The following is a 19,802-nucleotide window of genomic DNA, read 5'->3' as shown; positions in this document are numbered from 1 at the left end:
AGGTTATAGTGCATATATTGTGATATCTTAGTTAAGCAGGACCTTTATTTCTAAAGGGTTAAAACAGCTAACAGATTTATTTTAAAGTGTATCTCGAGTCAAAATATTTCTTCGTTTTGGATATAGTGGAAAAAAACCACAGTCCGTTTTTACTGCTGTCTTTTGGGGAGGTTTGACATATTTACAACGTGTCACCATGATAGAATGTGAGGGGAAAAATTGAGTAGGGGAATATTTACTATTGTCTTTGTCCCAGTTAAAAATTTTCTGTTCACTTCCTGCCTGTGCGATTGTCATAAGAACAGGAAATGAGAGAAACTCTCCCACAAAAGCCTCAGACAATAAAACAAAAAAACACTGTATTCAAAATTTAAAAAACAATATATAAAAAACTAGGCTGGAATTATACTTTAAGTCACTGTTTGATTTAGGACTCCATTCATGGAAATGCTCATCTACTAAAAATAGTACTATTGTCGCCATAGGATATAATTATAGTTTCAGACTGTTCAGATTTCACTGCAGGTGGCATTTTGTTTTGTTGCCATCATCATGTCTACCATGGCAAAATCTAAAGAAAAAGGCAGATTTAATTTTGTTTGATCTAAAGTAGTTAGATATGCTTCCTAAGCCTGCTACACACTTTTCTTGTTCAACCATGTGGGCTAAACAAAAAAACAAAACAAAAACCTGACAGAACTGTACCAACACAAGCGATATTGGTGCAATGTTCTCCCCCATTGTGCTATTGCATTCTGCAAGGTGGACTCCCCCATTGGCTGCAAGTTCTGACTGGATGCTGGTTTTCCAGCATGTTCCTTCAACAAAAGCCGGTTGTTAGGCCAGCTTCTGTTGGACAGACTGCTGTGCACAGTACCTGAAAGTTGGCTGTTTCCTGCCATTTAATGATAATGTTTGCTTCGCCTAAAGCACAAAAGAAGACAAAAGCTTCTGTATCACAGTCACTCTTTTCTGAAGTTTATGTTGCCACATACACTATATTGCCAAAAGTATTGGGACGTCTGCCTTTACACGCACATGAACTTTAATGGCATCCAGGGGCGGACTGACAACTCATGGAGCCCCCGGGAAACGGGATCATGGGGCCCGTGTCCTTGCCCAAACTCAAAAAAGACTATGAAAAAAAGGTACCAGGGGCATCTCATGGGGCCCCCTACTGACCCCGGGCCCTCGGGCAGTGCCCGAATTTCCAAATGGTCAGTCCGCCCCTGATGGCATCCCAGTCTTAGTCCATAGGGTTCAATATTGAGTTGGCACACCCTTTGCAGCTATAACAGCTTCAACTCTTCTGGGAAGGCTGTCCACAAGGTTTAGTGTCTCTATGGGAATATTTGACCATTCTTCCAGAAGCGCATTTGTGAGGTCAGGCACTGTTGTTGGATGAGAAGGCCTGGCTTGCAGCCTCCGCTCTAATTTATCCCCAAGGTGTTCTATCGGGTTGAGGTCAGGACTCTGTACAGGCAGTCAAGTTCCCCCCCCCCAAACTCGCTCATCCATGTCTTTATGGACCTTGCTTTAAGCACTGGGGTGCAGTCATGTTGGAAAAGGAAGGGGCCATCCCCCAAATGTTCCCACAAAGATGGGAGCATGAAATTGTTCAAAATGTCTTGGTATGCCGACGCTTTAAGAGTTCCCTTCACTGGAACTAAGGGGGCCAAGCTCAACCCCTAAAAACAAACCCCACACCATAAATTGCCCCTTCCACCAAACTTTACACATGGCACAATGCAGTCAGGCAAGTATTCTGGCAACTGCCAAACCCAGACACACCCATCGGATTTTCAGACAGAGAAGTGCGATTCACCACTCCAGAGAACACGTCTCCACTGGTGGCGTGCGTTACACCACTGCATCCGACGCTTTGCATTGCACTTGGTGATGTAAGGCTTAGATGCAGCTGCTTTGCCATAGAAACCCATTCCATGATGCTCTCGAAGCACTGTTGTTGTGCTAATCCAAAGGCCACATGAAGTTTAGAGGTCTTTAGCTATTGACTCTGCAGACAGTTGGCGACATCAGCATACGCTGTCATTTTACATGGCCTTATTGCACAGGTGGCAACCTATCACGGTACCACGCTTGAATTCATGGAGCTCCTGAGAGCGACCCATTCTTTTACAAATGTTTGTAGAAGTGGAACACCCGAATCCAATGATTTGGAGGGGTGTGTCCCAATACTTTTGGCAATACAGTGTATATGAAAGTATCAATGTGCTGCCCACAGCAACGAGCCAGATTCTTCTTTGATTTTTAAAGTTTTACTAAAAATAGGAAGGGAAAATATAAAATGATTGTTCCTGGAAATGCACACAAGTTCATATGTGAAGCCTGTTGTGCACTATGGTTGCATTCAAACTTTCTCCAGCATCAGCATGCATTTTACAAAGAGCTGAGACAGGCTTCCCTTATTGACTAAGGGTGTATCCTAGATTATAGTAAGAGTCCACACCTTACAAGTAAAATACTCACACTGCAAGAGAAGAGAAATAAGTAGAGCCGTAGTATTATCACTGCACACAAGCCTCTCCTCTGCAAGGTCCCTCTTGATCTGCATAGCAAAAAGGTACCTAAAGCAAACAGATTATAGAACATAGATTATAACACAGTCACATGTGGAGGACACTGGAATATCTTGCACACACTCTGAGATCTAACCTTGTGTACTCCTCCTGCAGCTGACCAGGGTCAGGGGGAAAAAACTTTACAGCCAGACGCATTTTAGAGTTTTTCGGTTCTGTAAATACACACAAAGTTTTTTAAGCTTCACAGACATTATAAACTCTTTAAAAGAGAAGTATGGCTTTCCCTTTTTTTCCTCAAATTATACTTACCTAGGTTGATGCAGCATCAGTCCCCGGCCGGCTCTAAATATGAGAACAGCTATTACATGACCGCTGAGTTCTCACAGCCACTCTGAGCAGAGAGCAGTGACGCTCTGTTCGCCGCCCCCCCTCAGCTGAAAACAGGTCACACTCATTTAAGTGAGATCTGAAAGGAACCCACTAGATGGTTAAACCTATGACATTCCCCGAAAAAAGAAGCATAGGTTTTGTGTGAGCTTACTATATATACCAGCCTATTGGAAAAGTACAAAATGTGCAGTAATCCATGAAAACATTCAGAATGCCTTTAGTGATCGAAATGCTCATTATAAACCATATTGAAAAATAAACCATTCCAGTTGCCAAGGTTTACTGTACACTGCATCCCTGTATTTGTCATGGCCTTATTGAATTAACCCAACTGTTCATAAAAGAGCATCAAAAACAGAGTGAATGCGGCAAGCAATTGTGACCCTTTATGTAGAACACCAAAATATACCGAATGAAATCGAAAGTTTATCACAAGCTTTCTGCGGGTTTTAAATTAACTATTTGCAAAACAATCACACTGCAATTTGTTTATATTAGGAGGTGTAAAGTCAATTTTATATCACAATCCTTCCCTTTCCATCATGTAAAGCTATATAGGCATTGCAAACGTTTATGAAAGTTGTGACAAATCTACACACCCATCAAACAAAACAATAAGTCAACTTACTGCGCAGCTGCTTGCACACAAATTTTAGAGGCTCCAACCACACCTAAAATAGAAACACATCGGAGCGTTTGCTTTTTATGGGCATTGACAGAGCTATATTATAAGAATTAAAAACAGATTATTTTGGGTGGATCTTCTAATGCAGAGTATCTCACTTGCTGCTACTCACTATGTAAAACACATACCCAATTTCAGCACAATAATGACAAACAACTCATTTACACATTTAGAAATAAAAAAAAAAAAAAAAAAAAAAAAAAAGAAGGTTTTAAAGCCCCCCGGGGAAAAAATACCTACCCCCCTCCAACTTAATCACTTTAATTGATCATAAAAAAGAGAAAAAAATAGGCACTAGCTAAATGTTCTATTTAACTTACCTGAGGCCTTGATCATGTGATATTGTAGACCTTTTTTTCTGTTTACTTCCTCGAACGGTCCTTATTCAGGTGCCCAAGTAACTGCCTGTGAGAAGTGGACACTCCCTGTTGGATGGGGTCCTCCCAGGAAAGAGATGAGGATGACATCACAGGGAGATAACAGGGGACCAGTGGTCTCGGGGTGCCAGCAAAATGCTGGATCAGCAGTGCCCCTCTTTCCCCACACTGGATTCAGCAGCAGTGAGGGACCTGGACCAGTGAATATATCTACACTCAAGTAAGCAGGGAAAAAAAAAAAAAAAAACTAGAGGCAGATGGGAGGGTATAGTTAAAAGTTTGTTTTTGCCCAGAGTGGGGCTTTAAATAATTTTCCATGCTGTCAAAGACTAGGAGCTGAGAATCAGCTTCCACTGATAAACAGATGCCAGGGCTGGCTAAGCAAAAGTAAAGCATTATAAATTGAAACCACCAAAAGCTTAAAAAAAGTCCACACATAGTAGCTGTTGTATGAACTGCTGAGAAGGGCAAAAATATCACTGGGGCCAACATCTACCAAAAATGTTATTTATCAGATTACGCTGAAGCCTGCAGTGACCAGATTGTAAGCTTCAGTGCAAAAAACAAAAACACAGATAATCAATTTGGTTTCTATGACCAATAGTCCACATTAATTTTATCTTTTTTTTCTTTTCTCCTTGATGTGAACAAGCTGAATGAAAACAATGACTAACATCACAAATTCCATGCAGAATTTGTGCATGCAAAGAAATGTATGGCAAACCTCTAGGTCCAGAATGTGGGGAATGCCCTGTGGCTTTTGGAACGGTGAACAGTTTTGAGTGGAAGATCTGAAACTATAGCTCCTCCTGGACCAGGGTTATTGCATCTTCACTCAAGAGCTGTGACAAGGCAGCACATATGTCCATAAAGTTTTTGCAGGAATAATGGAAGGTTGAACAACATGAAGCAAGGCAAAAAGGTACAGATTAAATTCCAAGTTTCTAACCCTAGACACCACACTTCAGACCCAGGTTTCTGAAATGCCCTGGGACCAATTGGTTGCAAAGGCCTTTAGAGGCCTCAGAAAAATGAAAGGAGCTCTTCTTAAGATTCTGAAGAAGAGGGTTTGATGACTGAAGCTTAGCATTTTTTTTCTTGCCAAGAGGGCTCTTCCCCTGGTGATTTCCTTAATAAAAGATCCTGGGGGTGCGCCAAAGCATTCTCCATCAAAAGGTATGTGCAGTAAATACATCTTGCATAGCTGTTCTGCAGTCCAATACTTGAGCCAAAGGGTCCTTCACATGTTCACTGCACGGAGACCCATGTGGGTACTAGGCGCACAACATCCACTAGCCACTCCGCACAGTAAAGCAAGGCTGTTAACATACGTTCCAACTGTTGGAGAACCGAATGATCCATTAGGACAGAACAAGAATTCTTAGCCATATTCTTAAGCCACATGCTTAAGGACCGACATATGGACATGGCCACAACAGTAGGTTGCAGAGTAGGGCCTATGGAAGCAGACAGAGCCTTAGATAGGGTGCTCAATGCATTTATCCACAGAATCTTTAGAGTGGAGCGTAACTTTTTACAGCCAAGGAAGCTGCCATCTTAGCCTCCAACCTGCAATTGTCTTAGTGTTGCATGTGGTCATAGGCATACCTTGAATTTAACGGTTTTGTGAAACCATTAAATTGGTGAGTTTAATCCTGCTTTAAAAAGCCGAGAAGTACTTCATAGGGACAGCAGAGCTTTATTAAAGCAGGAATTGGCTGGATTCACTACAGGGACGAGCCACTTTCTAAGGAAACCCTCGTCGATTAGAAACGCTGGGAGGAGTTGAGACTTTATAGGGTTAGGCCAATTCTTGTACAACACAGGGAGTAGGAGCAAGTGTACAAGGTAAGTTTTTGCTGGTTATGGACTGCTATGGGAACTCAGGCTGGTAACTTTTGGGGTAGAGTATGCAGGTTGCTCCAGGTCTAAGCATGAGTAAACTGCATCCACAAGGACCTAAATGGTAACCTTGAGAGTGTACTCTCCGCTTTGCATCCCAACTGTGCTACAGCAGCTGCAGTTCTAGGAAAATCAGATTTTGAAAAAGGTGGCACAGGAGCACGATTGCAAAGCACTCCTACATTGTGAGTCAACTAGTCAGGCTTAAACTTTCCCTACAAACTGTGAAATAGCTGTACAGAACACTTCCATGGATAAGGAGGAGGACACACCAGATAGACTGCTGACTCCAGTAGGGGAAAAGGGTCTGGACTGTCAATATCAGACCTCTGAAGGGAAGAACTGTGGTGTTTTTATTTTAGCTTAAGCTGGCCAAGCCCACAGAGCTTGCTACCAGGGTCAGCAGATCTAGCTTCCCCAATGGAAGATTTACTCTCTATTTCTGTTCTGATGACAACACAAAATGGGGATTTTCCTCTATTTTTGCTCTCGGCAATAACAGTAAACACGACAAATAGTGTGAGATTCTTCTCAGGAGGAGCACAGACAGCAAAAAAAAAAAAAAAAAAAGACAGATTTTTTATTTATTTATTATTATTTATTTATTTTTTAACTACTCCCCACTATCCAGAACTACTTAAAGAAAATATTTCTTTCCACCAGTTCAGACATTTGCCTCAGAGGTGATGGTTAACAAGGAACACTACCTTATGGGTGAGAGTAGAGAAAGTAATGTGTCGAGTAGACTCAAATAGCAGTTTCTGAAGTGCTGAGAAAACCAGGTTCTGATTGCACAGAACCACAAAGGAATAGATTGGGGGAACTACATGAGACGCCCTGTACAAAGGTTCAAGGAAAGAGAAAGGTCAACAGACTCTAAATTGATAGCACAGGAACCTGACCCGTGAAAGTCAAATGCTGGTCCAGGCCAACATGAAGAAAAATATAATTCATCCCAAAGGAGAATCTTCTGAGGTGGAAGTCTTGAGACTCACACCAAGTGAAGTACGCCTTCCACAATAAATGGTAGCATTTGTAGGTAGTAGCCTTTGTTGCTTTTAGCATTGTAGGAAGCACAGATTCAAATATGTCTCTGCCCCTCAGATCCTGGGCTACAACAGTCATGCCACTAATGCCAGCGACCATGAAGAAGAATGGTAAAATCAGGCCAGCTTACCACGTCTACCTGATCTGATGAGGATCCTCGGAAGGTCCTTCATCTCAATCCTGCAAAGCAGTCTGATAACAGAGCTTCAGGGGAGGAAACACAGATCAGGGTGTGTTGATCCCATGCAGTTACCAGAGCATCTACTGCTTCTTCCAAAGGATTCCTGTACCTGAAGATAAATTTGTTCAGTTTACTGTGGGACCTGGGGGTCCACATCTTGTGCCCCCCCCCCCCCCCACAAATTTGATCCCAGTCCCGCAACACTTCCAAGTATAAGGAACAGGAAGTTCAGATTTCTCCCTCATGGATGATGCACTCAAAATTGTGACTGAATTTGGATTTGGATTGGATGGTGTTCCAGAAGGATGGTCCAATCCTGCAGAGAGCAAAACTGCCTCAAGCTCCAGGATATTGATTAGGGACTCCAACAACAAAGTTTTCTGCAGTGACAGGATGGCAGGGACTCCTCCCCAGTTGGACAAGCTGGTATCCATTATAAATATCCTCCAAAAGAGGCGAAAGAAGGCCTTCCAAAATTCCAGAGCCGGCAAGCCAGAGACAACCTTGTCTTTGGTGCCAAGAGAGCAGGTCTGTCCAGGGACCTGTCTTACATGTCCTATTAAGACAGAATGTTGCGTTGTAGAGGTCTAGAGTAAATTTTAACAAATGGAAATGCCTCAAATGAGGCTACCATCAAGCCCAGGACCCTAATGCAAAAGAAGAGTCAGGCGACTCCTGGAAACAAGAGCTTCAATCTGAGACCAGAGACTCTAAAGTTACCATTATGGAAGGAACACTAAGGCCTGAACTATGTCTAGTATTGGAACCAAATACTCTAAAAGATTTGGTTCTGGCAACTATTTATGAAAGTCCAGGATCTACCCAAACCACTGTAACTTCTGGACAGTCAAAGTTACTTTGACAGACCTGGCGCTGACCGTTCCTTCAACAAGGGGTCATCTAAGTATCCCACAATGCAGATGCCTTGAGAGTGCAGCAGGGCTGACTCTTGGGCTAGCACCTTGGTGAATAAACCAAGGGGCAGAGAGGGGCCAAAGGGCAGTCATGAACTGGAAGTGTAGGGGCCCCACAGCAAACTGTAGAAAACAAAGGTGTGCTGGAAAGATAGGGACATCCAGGAAGACATTTTTGATATCAATAGAAGCCAGAAAGACTCCCTGGTGAAGGGGGGTGATGACAAATATGGTGGCTTCCAAGCTTAATTTCTATAGACATTCAAAACCAAGGTGGGTCAAATGCCTCTTTTGGGTACTGAAACAGTGAAAAAGTTGAAGCAAAAAACCCTTGAAACTGTTCTACCACAGGAACTGGGGCAATGACATCTTGATCCAGAAGACTCAAGAGCACTTGATGGAAATCTGCTAATCTGTGAGACGACACATGAAATTTGGAGAGGAAAAGGAAAAAAAAGGAGGGAAATTTAGGTTTGTAGCCCTAGCCCTAGGGTATCACCTCCTGCACACAAGTATCAGAGACGTAATTTGTCTACAAAGGTTAACAAAAATCTCCCTACTTTGGAAAGAGAAAGCACACCTTCACAATGAAGAGACTTTGAGGATTTGGCATACTTTGAGTGCCAGACTTTGTAGGTGGATGGGAACTAGGCTGAAAGGTGTTTTCCCACACATACAATGTAATTTGGCAAATGCTATAGTGTCGCATTTGGGAAATTTTGTTGGGCGCCCATAAGCAGGTAAACACAAAACTCAGATTCAGATAAGAATCAGCATTTATAGAACTACAGGGATTTAAAACTATTAGATTCTATGGCTGGCTGTATGCTCTAGCTGCGGGTGCACAGCCTGGGGAAAACAACGTTTTTATGCTAGGCATATGTAATACTGAAGTATGTCTATGTACATCAGGCCCAAGACAAATTCTCCATGATAGCTAAAGATCGAAATCAGTTTGAATATTTCTTCCTTCAGAGGAGGACAGTTTCCACAACCAATTGGGATTTGAAGAACAGTCCTGACCATACCAGTGAAGCCTAGCATGTCTGATGTCAGATCTAGGTGAGGTTGGAGGATAAGTAGAGTATAATCTGACATCTCAGCCTGCATAGAAATCGATTACTCATAGCATAGTATGTGTGCGCACTCCCAAGTGTCAAGGTCTGAAAAGTAATGGGCTGGCATCAATCCCCTGAGCCAGAGGCAGGCTCCAGCATGTGTTCCCACCTGGTTCAGAGCTGCGTCATGAAGTGCAGCAGTAGAGTAAGGAGGGGGCAGGAAAATGAAATACAAGCACAAAGAGGACGACTGCCCCATATGGCCATCTTACACAGTACATAGAGCATAAGCACGGTGCGAAATAAAAAACACACAAAATTACCAGCCAGCTACATTTGCAAAATATGACATATGTATCCTGAGTATTTAAAACAGAGGAAAGCTTAATCTAGCATAATCCTGCTAGGTTCTTACAACGAGTTGCACAGATGGGGACAGCAAAGTTGCCTAAGTCCCAGATAGATAACTCCATAAGGAATCCCCAGACATACTGGTCTGACCTGAATGGTGGAGTTCTGTGTGGACTCCAGGTCTGCTGCAGAGAGAACCATTGTAGATAATGAACCCAGGAACCTGAGCTGCTTGGCCAACTGGAGAGCTTTCCAGGATTTCAATATCCAGCCTGAATCTACCAGTAACTGTACATGACTGAAGAAAATTAGAGCTGTCACAGAGAGCGCACAAATATAAACTGGAAAAATCTGTGCTTGTTGGCAGACTTAAAATATCTGACACTCTCATAAGGACACTAACAAAAACTGAGGCATGCTGTAGTGGGTGGGATCATCCTGTACTGGCTAACAGTTTTGTTGTTGTTGCCAGTGTTTTTCTCTTGTAGGTGGCAGTATAACCCAACAGTCTAAGAAACCCTGTGTCCTTCAATAGATGGAGCAAGAGAATAGAGATCCTCACAGGTCAAAAAAACCAAAACAAAAATGGTGGTTAGATCAATTCATATCTGGGCAGAAAAAGATGTCAACTTTCAATATATATTAGCCAAGATATACAGTACATTAGAATCAAACGCCTTCAATTGCAGTTGCTGGCCAGATACCCATTCTTCCACAGGAAAAGAAATTTAAACACATACTGACACATGGCAAAGATGGAGATAATTTTACCATACACTACATTTATAAATGGCTGGAGATTAACACCACAGACCATACTGGAAAAGTATGTGCTGCCCAGAATGGAAAAAAGTATAGCTGTCAACTGAATTATAACTTTTTTTCAAAAGGAATTTCCACATCACAAACCAAATTCTCAGATACTAAATTATATATTTTATCCACCCAACATTTAACGAATTAAACATGCCACATGAACAGCGCTACACTGGCTTTAGGAACATTGTGCTTAGAATCTTAGCAACTGAGTGGAGCAAACTGATCCAGGAGGAGAATAAATAGGCCACTGCCAAAAAGCCAAAATGTTTCCTTACAATTGTACATAAACTAGGGTTTCAACTAAAGATAAACTCCAGCAAAAATTAGAAGAGGTGGCTGAGATAAGTTAATGCAAATTTATCATGTAATGAAAAATGTATACACAAACGGTAACTTGTAGGTTGATGCAAACAACATCTGTTGCATTTAGCTTGCACTGACTGCACTTGAGTTGTCGTGCATTGGCATCCGATTTGTTTAAGCACACTACACTGATGGCCAGGTTTTTTTCATGGCAGGCACCAAAACACATTTCCTGCCTTAACATGTACTGCGTTTTACTGCAGCATGTTCCATTTTCACAAACGGCACATGAATGTGATGCATTGGTTTTTAACAAATCCTATTTGAAGCAATGCATTTTGGCTTGTTATAACAATGGGTCTGTGTTGAACAATTGCATATCAAAGCAGCCCAATGCATACTGTGTGAATGGGCCTCCATGTGTTAAAAGGCCCTAGTAAATGTCATCAAATTGTTACGTTCAAACTAAATTCTCTGCCTTTTGGAAACCTACCTAAAAAAAAAAAAAATAACTTGCCTACAGAGCATACATTCCCACTGTACACTGTGTGCACAATTATTAGGCAATTTGCATTTTTGAGGAATAATTTAATTATTGAACTACAGTACTCTTGTTCAATCTAAAATGTTAACCACTTGCCCTCCAGAGGATTTACCCCCTTCCTGACCAGGCCTTTTTTTTGTGATATGGCGCTGCGTTAATTTAACTGACAATTGTGCAATCATGCAACGCTGTAAATAAATTAAATTTATGTCATTTTTTTCCCCACAAATAGAGCTTTTTTTCAGTGGTAATTGATCACCTCTGTTTTTATTCTTTGCACTATAAACAAAAAAAGACCGACAATTTTGAAAAAAAAAAATATATATATATATATTTTTGACTTTTTGCTATAAAACATATCCAATAAAAAAAAAATTTTAAAATTAAATTTCTTCATAAATTTAGGCCAAAATGTATTCTGATACTTGTCTTTGCTAACAAAAAAAAAAAAAGAAAAAGCCAAATAAGTGTATATTAATTAGATTATGTGACACTTATAGGAATCGCCAGCTGGGACCCGGTGATTGACATACCCAGCAGCCAATAGTGACGCGGGTAAAGCGGCACGCGCGCCCCTACCTGGGAATACAAATCACGTATATATAAACACGTGATTTTGTGCAGCCCTGTAGCAGTACGTCTGGTATAGGGCGGAGGGCAAGTGGTTAATAAACCTTAAACCTGAATATTTAGGTAAACATGAGCTTTTGGCTTTCTTAGGAGAATATCTGTGTATGCACAATTATTGGGCAACTATTAGTATGCAGAATTATTATTATGCAGCTAAATGAAAAATTTACTTTTCCCATCTCACTGGTTTATTTTCATCTGTGAAAGTGAGAAGATATAGAAAAAAAAAAATAATATATATATATATATATGCAGTGACCAATATAGCCACCCTTTTCAATAAGCCTTCCATTCCTGGAGCCTGTCAGTTTCTTGATCTGTTGATGGACAACAGCCTCCTAGACACTATTCAGAGAGATGTACGGTTTTCATTCACAGTAAATCTCCTGTTTAAGAAGGGTCCACATATTCTCAATAGGGTTTAGGTCAGGTGAGGAAGGGGGCCATGTCATTATTGTTTCATCTTTAAAACCTTCACTGGCTAACCACGCAGTGCAGTACTTCGATGCATGCAATGGAGCATTGTCCTGCATAAATATCATGGTCTTCGTGAAAGCTGCAGACTGTTTCCTGTACCACTACTTAAAGAAAGTGTCTTCTAAAAAATGGCAGTAGGTTGGGGAGTTGATTTTGAGTTCATCAACCCGAAAAAGGTCCAACTAGTTCATCTTTAATAATACCAGCCGATACCAGTGTAGCAAACATGCACACAGAGATGGACACGGTCATCCATCTTGTTAAGAATCTTCCATGCTGTATCATCTCTACTCCCAAATCAGCTTTCCTCATTCCCCTCCCTCTCTGTTGAGTGACATGTGGTCTGATTGATGCAGATCACAGGCAGCAAACTCCATGGGAGGGCATCATAAATCCCACAACTGAGCTGGGGCCTAGATGTCTGTTAACATCCGCAATCTGGGCTCATAAAGCCATAAACCAAGTCCTTCACTGAGTTCAAAAGACATTCCAAGGGGTCGTAAAAACAGACTTACATTTAAAAACTCACTTTTTCAATATAAGTTCATATCTTCAAATAGGACAGAATTACCTAAACATGGAGCCCATATTCGGACGGCTCAAGTTAAGACCATTCTCCTGGTATATTACACCCCCTGACATATACCGGAGAACAGAAAAATATATCTCCGTAACCAAACAGATATGTCATATTTCATATCTAACCATTCGGCAGATGCGTCTGCATGTTAATCTACTAGTGGCAAGGCTGCTAAATGCACCGAGAATACGTTATGAACCATAATATGAGCTATGAGAGTTTTTGGTCATAGCTTAGGTCTCCACCTACAACTCCCTCCTCAAATGAGGCGATTGGTTTACTGCTCCAGGGAGACACCCTGTGGAGTTGCTAGAAAAAGCTAAGCTAGGCTGAGTTGAGGTGTGTGAGAGTAGAAGTGAAAGAATTCTCCTTTAACATCGGAACTAAGGTTGGGAGATAAGGCATCCTTTTGGTTCATGAAACATGATCTGCTTAAACCAGGACATTTGGCAAGTACTTTAACCCTCTAAACTCCTGTTATCTCTTTGCTGTGCTATTGTTTTCTGTAATATATATATATATATATATATATATATATATATATATATATATATCCTACATCTTTTTCTGAAAATATTTTTATTACACCCTTTTGACCTTTTAGTAATAAATCTTACTTTCTGAAAGTGTTGAACTGTTTCTACAGCTCTTTAATGCAAACTAAAGCACCCGTCTCTGAAGAACGCTACTGTGTATTTTAAACGTCTGCATACATCTGTCTGCGGTGACATTGTGTATACGATTATTCAAACATCATAGTGTTATTGCTGATATTGCCGAGTTTCCTCTTTCTCTGTACAAAAAGGAGGTGGTGGCAGTGTGAATGGTTAATTGGGTAATTAACCTGACCCAGTAACAATAGCTCTCAGGCTGCAGATACACAGATTGTGGTCCATTAGCTGGAAAATCTGTGTGCAGGGTGCAGCTGGGCGTGGCATTGTTACGCACGTGACAGCGTGGTTTTAGATTGGCTAATCCTTCGGTCACGAGTTTGGTGAGAAGAGCTGGGGTCTGACGCCGCGTTCGTCACAACCAGTTCCCCACCTTCAACTTGCTGGCGTCTTGAGTAGAAGTGGAGCTCTGTGCCTGCTACTGATCCAGCCACAGGCCCATCCATCTTGTCTGTCAAGAGTCACTGACATCTCATCAGTCCATAAAACCTTTGAAAAACCTGTCTTCGGGTATTTCTTGGCCCAGTTTTTAGGTTTCAACTTATGTGTCTTAATCAGTGGTGGTCGGGTTTCAGCCTTTCTTACATTGGCTATATCTCTGAGCACTGGACAACTTGTACTTCCGGGCACTCCAGGTAGGTTGAAGTTCTGGAAAAGGACAGCACTGGATGATAATAGGTTCCTGGTAGCTTCACATTTGATTCTTCTTAAATCTTTGGCAGTTAATTTGCATCTTTTTCACAACACATTTCTTGCGACCCTGTTGACTATTTGCAACAAAACGTTTGATGGTTCTGTGAGCACTCCCCAATATATTAGCAACTTAAAGATTGCTGCATCCCTCTAAAAGAGTTTTTACAATTTTTGACTGTTCAGAGTCAGTTAAATCTTTTTCTTTGGCCTATTTTGCCTGAGGAAAAGAAGCTGCCTAATAATTATGCACACCTTGATATAGGGTGTTGATCTCATTAGGCCACACCCTCCCTCATTACACAAATACACATCACCTGATATGCTTAAATCCAAAAGGCATTCAAGCTCATACAGCTTGGAGTTGGACAATATGCATAAAAATTATGATTTTGTCAAAATCACTTGCCTAATAATTATGCGCAGTGTAGGCTTGATTTACACTTTCTGCTGGTGTTAGGCAGCTTATAGCGGAACTTCACTGCATCAGAGCGCCACAATAAACACGGTTTTATTTTTAATACTGAAAGCCAACTCACTCATCCACCCATGTCTGCATGCTTCATTTTGCCAAGAAATCAAGTTAAAAACACCCCCTAGCATTTCTGACCATAGCCATCTTGAGTGAGGACAGATGATTTATGTAGCATTTACTTTGTGGAATCCATCTGACCTTAGCTCAGGCATACAGGCAGGAGGGTGTGCTTAGCTAAGAAAACCCCTCCTGAAGACTCCTGATATGTATGACAAAATTTGCCTAGGCATGGAAACCAGGAAGTAACTAAAATGTAAAAAAAAAAAGTTTAAAACAAGTAAAAATGGTATACTTTCCTATCTATTTACTAATGCTAGCAGCATAAGGATTAAAAACAGTCAATGTTGACTGAGAGTAACGATCTGCTTTAAAATTAAATATTTCAGGTAATTACAGTAACTAAATTGAATTATTTCAAAACTTCTGAATAAACAGATAATTAACCTGTGTTTTGATATATTTGCCTGGAGTGGTTTTTATTTTTTTCCCTACTTTCTCTCAATACACAGGTTTATGTTGTTTGTCGTTGTGTCTACCATCTAGGTCCCAAAAGTACCATTCGATCTCTATGCAATCAGTAAACAGATTTTTTTTTTTGTATTACTTCTTTTGCTCTGTGATATGAAACAGCACTATTTATGAGACTTTATCCAGGCACCAGCTTTGTGCTGCATCAAACTTAAAAAATAAAATAAAACTGTCACAAGGTAAAAATAGGTAGCTAAAAAAAAGAAAGTTAATGAATTGTGAAGAATTTACATAATGAAAAATGGAAAGAAGTTAGTCACATAAAATAAACATAGGTACTGTTATATACAAATAGATATACAATAGGTACTACGGTTTTAGGAAACCAAATAAATGTGAAGAAGAAAAAACACAAGTAAATATGGTATAAAGAGATCTGAGAATGTAAAGTGACAATGCTTTACTCACCCACTGTGACTGTGCTGTCTGGAACTCAATGCCAAAATAATCTGTCTCCACCACATTCAGATGCATGAACAGTTGGCTCAACAATGCCTGGCCCACAGTCTTTGGCTGAGAAGACAAAAAGACTTGTAAAAATACAGATAGGAGACATTTCTAGTCCTAGAAGTAAAAACTCCAGCTTCATTTAGAAACAGATACACTTTACAATTCTACACAATTCATTTTCAAATTATTAGCAGCTTTACATATCCTAAATGTTCAACATTTCTCTTTGCCTGCATCCATAGCAATACATTATTGCATCGATTAACACCACATGCAAAACTCACTCCATTTGGGATCTGCAGCGGGTGTCAATAGAAAGCTAACAACACATCAAAACGCAGGTCGCAATCGCTCGTGCCCGCACCAGATTGCATGGTATTTTTGTACAATGCAATCTGGTTGTAGTGTGTTTTAAAAGTAGTGCAGTGCAATTTTAGCCCACTCAAAATGACTGGGGGGCAAACTGTTGGTGCCCGCTTAGCTGGTGCCTCTGTGACTTAAGTTGCCAAATGATTTATCCGGTGACCCGGAATAAAAAGACTGCTGCAAAAGTGACTGCAGAGCTCAATCTCAGTCCCGTGAAGATTGCAGGGAAAATGTTAGTTATTTGCTAAGTATCCATAATTGAGACAAACTAACCAATGACACTTGAGAGGAAGGACATAAAACTGTTTTGGCACCTTTAGATCTTTTGTAGCCAAAGGGACCCATGCAGACTAAAGAGAAAATTAAAGCTTTGGACTATTAAGCGAAGCAGTCTTAGCATCTGGACACAATTCTCTCTGGAATTCAGAAAATTCCCCTACAAATGGAAATAACAGAATTAGCCTGTGAGACCAGAGAAATTCCACTGTGTTAACCCCATTATGTGCACCAAGACATCCTGCACTGGAATTGAAATCTGCCTAAACCGGACAGTCCATTGAACACTGCACATCAGTGATCCATTAATCAAATGCCAGACTGCATTTTTGTACTAACAGGAAACATCCTCACAAGAAATACAGTTTTGTTATAAAAGGACTGAAATCCCAACCCCACAAACTGTAAACTATCCCATAATTATTAATACTAATGCCATTTCTCTGCAGCATTGTGATGTGATCCCAGGCCGACGTGATGACACATCTTCAAGGAGGCGTGTCCATGAGACTCAAAGGAAGTGGGGGTTGAATGATGCTGGGTGTCATTCAACCTGGAAGAAAACTAAAGCGGACCATACATTATAAGATTTTTGGCCGGAACTCTAACCATGGTTGGCCCTGGCAGCTCATAAAAAGTGGATTGCTCAATCGACTTATTAAAAGTAGAACTGAATGAAAGTTGCCGCTTGTGGCTGTCAAAATACAACAGACTGGCATGGTTAATTCATCTACACATGTAGTTTGTGTGGGTAGAGGAATCTGTTAGAGCTCCTTTGTTCAGCCAGTAGGCTGAATGAATGAAATCTATTAGGCTACATTCACGCAGCCATAAAAAAAATGTACCTATGTTATTACACGTGTTTTCGAAGAGAAAAGCTCCTACATAATGACCAGTAAACTACTTGCATATAGATGTGTTTAAACATGTAAAAGACACGTGCACATAATGATAATTTATTTTTCCCTTTATTTAAACCTAATTTACAAATGCAAGGAGTGCATGTTCTTAGTTGCAGATTTTTGTATTCTGTGTTACAGACCTGTAAGCAGAGCATGTTTATGCACCTGTGTGAATGGCTCCACTGAAAACAATGCAGCTGTGTTAAGATCTGTAATTGTAAAAAAAAAACAAAAAACAAAAAAACACTTACAAGTGTTTTTCAGTCACGTGAATGAAGCCCTAGAAATGGAGGGCATCGCTGGAACATGAAAAGGATGGATTAGTGCTTTTCTTTAATGGAGGGTGTATAAAAGAACATAAACTATCCAAACACAACAAATCAGATTATTTTTATTTTTAAAAAATTATGCACAATGGAGAATTTTTAGCACCCTCCCTGGGAGTGCTGGGATCATATGTGAACATCCCACCAGAGGCAGTATCTGTATAAAGCCTGTACTTTGTATAGAGCTGTGTACATTTCCTTCAGGGCCAACTCATTCTCATACAATTCAAGAACACACTGGAAGCTTAGAAAATCGAAATTCAAACCAGCATCTTATTTAAAAAAAAAACCAACCGTTTTCATTTACAGTCTCTCACAGAAGTACACCCTTCACATTTTTGTAAATACTTTATTCTATCTTTTCATGTGAAAACACTAAAGAAATTACACTTTGCTACAATGTAAAGTAGTGAGTGTACAGCTTGTGTAACAGTGTAAATTTGCTGTCCCATCAAAATAACACACAGCCATTAATGTCTAAACTGCTGGCAACAAAAGTGAATACACCCCTAAATGAAAATGTCCAAATTGAGCCCAAAGTGTGTCAATATTTTGTGTGGCCACCATTAATTTTCAGCACTGACTTAACCCTCCTGGGCATGGGGTCCACCAGAGCTTCACAGGTTGCCAATGAAGTCCTCTTCCACTCCTTCATGACGACATCACGGAGCTGGTGGATGTTAGACACCTTGCGCTTCTCCACTTTCCGTTTGAGGATTCCCCACAGATGCTCAATAGGGTTTAGGTCTGGAGACATGCTTGGCCAGTCCATCACCTTTACCCTCAGCTTCTTTGAAAGGCAGTGGTTGTCTTGGAGGTGTGTTTTGGGGTCATTATGTTGGAATACTGCCCTGCGGCCCAGTCTCTGAGGAGAGGGGATCATGCTCTGCTTCAGTATGTCACAGTACATGTTGGCATTCATGGTTTCCTCAGTGAACTGTAGCTCCCCAGTGCTGGCAGCACTCATGCAGCCCCAGACCATGACACTCCCACCACCATGCTTGACTGTAGACAAGACACACTTGTCTTTGTACTCCTCACCTGGTTGCCGCCACACACGCTTGACACCATCTGAACCAAATAAATTTATCTTGGTCTCAGACCACAGGACATGGTTCCAGTAATCCATGTCCTTAGTCTGCTTGTCTTCAGCAAACTGTTTGCAGGCTTTCTTGTGCATCATCTTTAGAAGAGGCTTCCTTCTGGGACGACAGCCATGCAGACCAATTTGATGCAGTAAAGTAAATCCTATGTAAGGGCCCATTCACACCAGAAAGTCCTGCACGTTTTTCCTTGTACCTATGCATGCATTTGGTGCGTATATTTTTCTATCTGCGTTTGTCCTGTGAAGTCACTTCCTTCTTTCTTTGGGCTTCTATGTGCACTGTGATGTGTTGCAGTGCATTTGCAGTACTTTTGCATGTTTGCGGTGTGGAAAAATGTAGCAAGCTGTATTTTTCCACACTAAGCAGTACAAAAAGGTGTCTCTTTTTTCCATTTAAGAACGTTTAAAAAGTACTGGTAAATTTAGTATATTTTTAAACATCGATATACATTTATTGTGTAAACAGAGCTGGTCTTCTATTCTCCTGTTGGGAGCCACCAGGCAAGTCCTTAAAGGGGAGAGTGGATGTAAAGAGCGGAAACGCATAGGATATTGTGATTCCAGTTTATGAGCGCTATTCACTTGTTACAGGGTGACTCAGAGTAGATTGCATAAATCGTATCACATTGCATGGACATTTGTTGGGGACTTTATGAATATTACAGCACTGGTGGAATATATGGTTAGTACACAAGCGCACTATTGAGAAATCTACACGTTTGTTATAATATTATACCTATGCATATGTTTGTTTGCAATGGGCACTGATGTGTATGATATAGGATTAGAATCATCACTTTTTTTTCACAGCGCTACCTCATATCAAAATTGTTTTATTAATTTGGATGTTTTATGGTCGACTTTTTAAAATAATAATAACCCATTTATAACAAAATCTGTAGCCCTCTAGTAAGTGAATTTCCTCCTAACCCTTTACATAATGTGTAGAAAAGACCAGTCTCTCATTGTTTCTCATGTAGAAGTAGAGATCTGATGTGACCTTTCCATGTTATGAAAGCTCATTGAAGAAGCCGTGTGGGTGCAGATTAATGAGTGTGTTCAACCCTGAAAGACTTTTTATGCACACAAGAAGAGGAGAATTGCACAGAAAATTATCTTCAAAATATTAATAAACTAAAAAACAAATGTAAA

General features: G+C 40.6%; 1 protein-coding gene across 1 annotated transcript in view; it reads right to left on the bottom strand.

The window, feature by feature from the left end:
- Positions 1-19,802, bottom strand: part of FARP2 (FERM, ARH/RhoGEF and pleckstrin domain protein 2) — a 179,005-nt gene that overhangs the window by 111,855 nt on the left and 47,348 nt on the right. The window contains 4 exon segments of the mRNA XM_089665638.1: positions 2,491-2,588; positions 2,677-2,755; positions 3,562-3,604; positions 15,634-15,738. Coding sequence (XP_089521764.1) covers positions 2,491-2,588; positions 2,677-2,755; positions 3,562-3,604; positions 15,634-15,738 — 325 coding nt within the window.

The sequence above is a fragment of the Staurois parvus genome, unplaced genomic scaffold, assembly GCF_062004578.1.
Source record: "Staurois parvus isolate SC_StPar_1 unplaced genomic scaffold, SC_StPar_1.0 ptg000049l, whole genome shotgun sequence".
Taxonomy (NCBI): Eukaryota; Metazoa; Chordata; class Amphibia; order Anura; family Ranidae; genus Staurois; species Staurois parvus.
The sequence above is the reverse complement of the archived record's forward strand: the minus strand, read 5'-3'. Positions and strand labels throughout refer to the sequence as shown.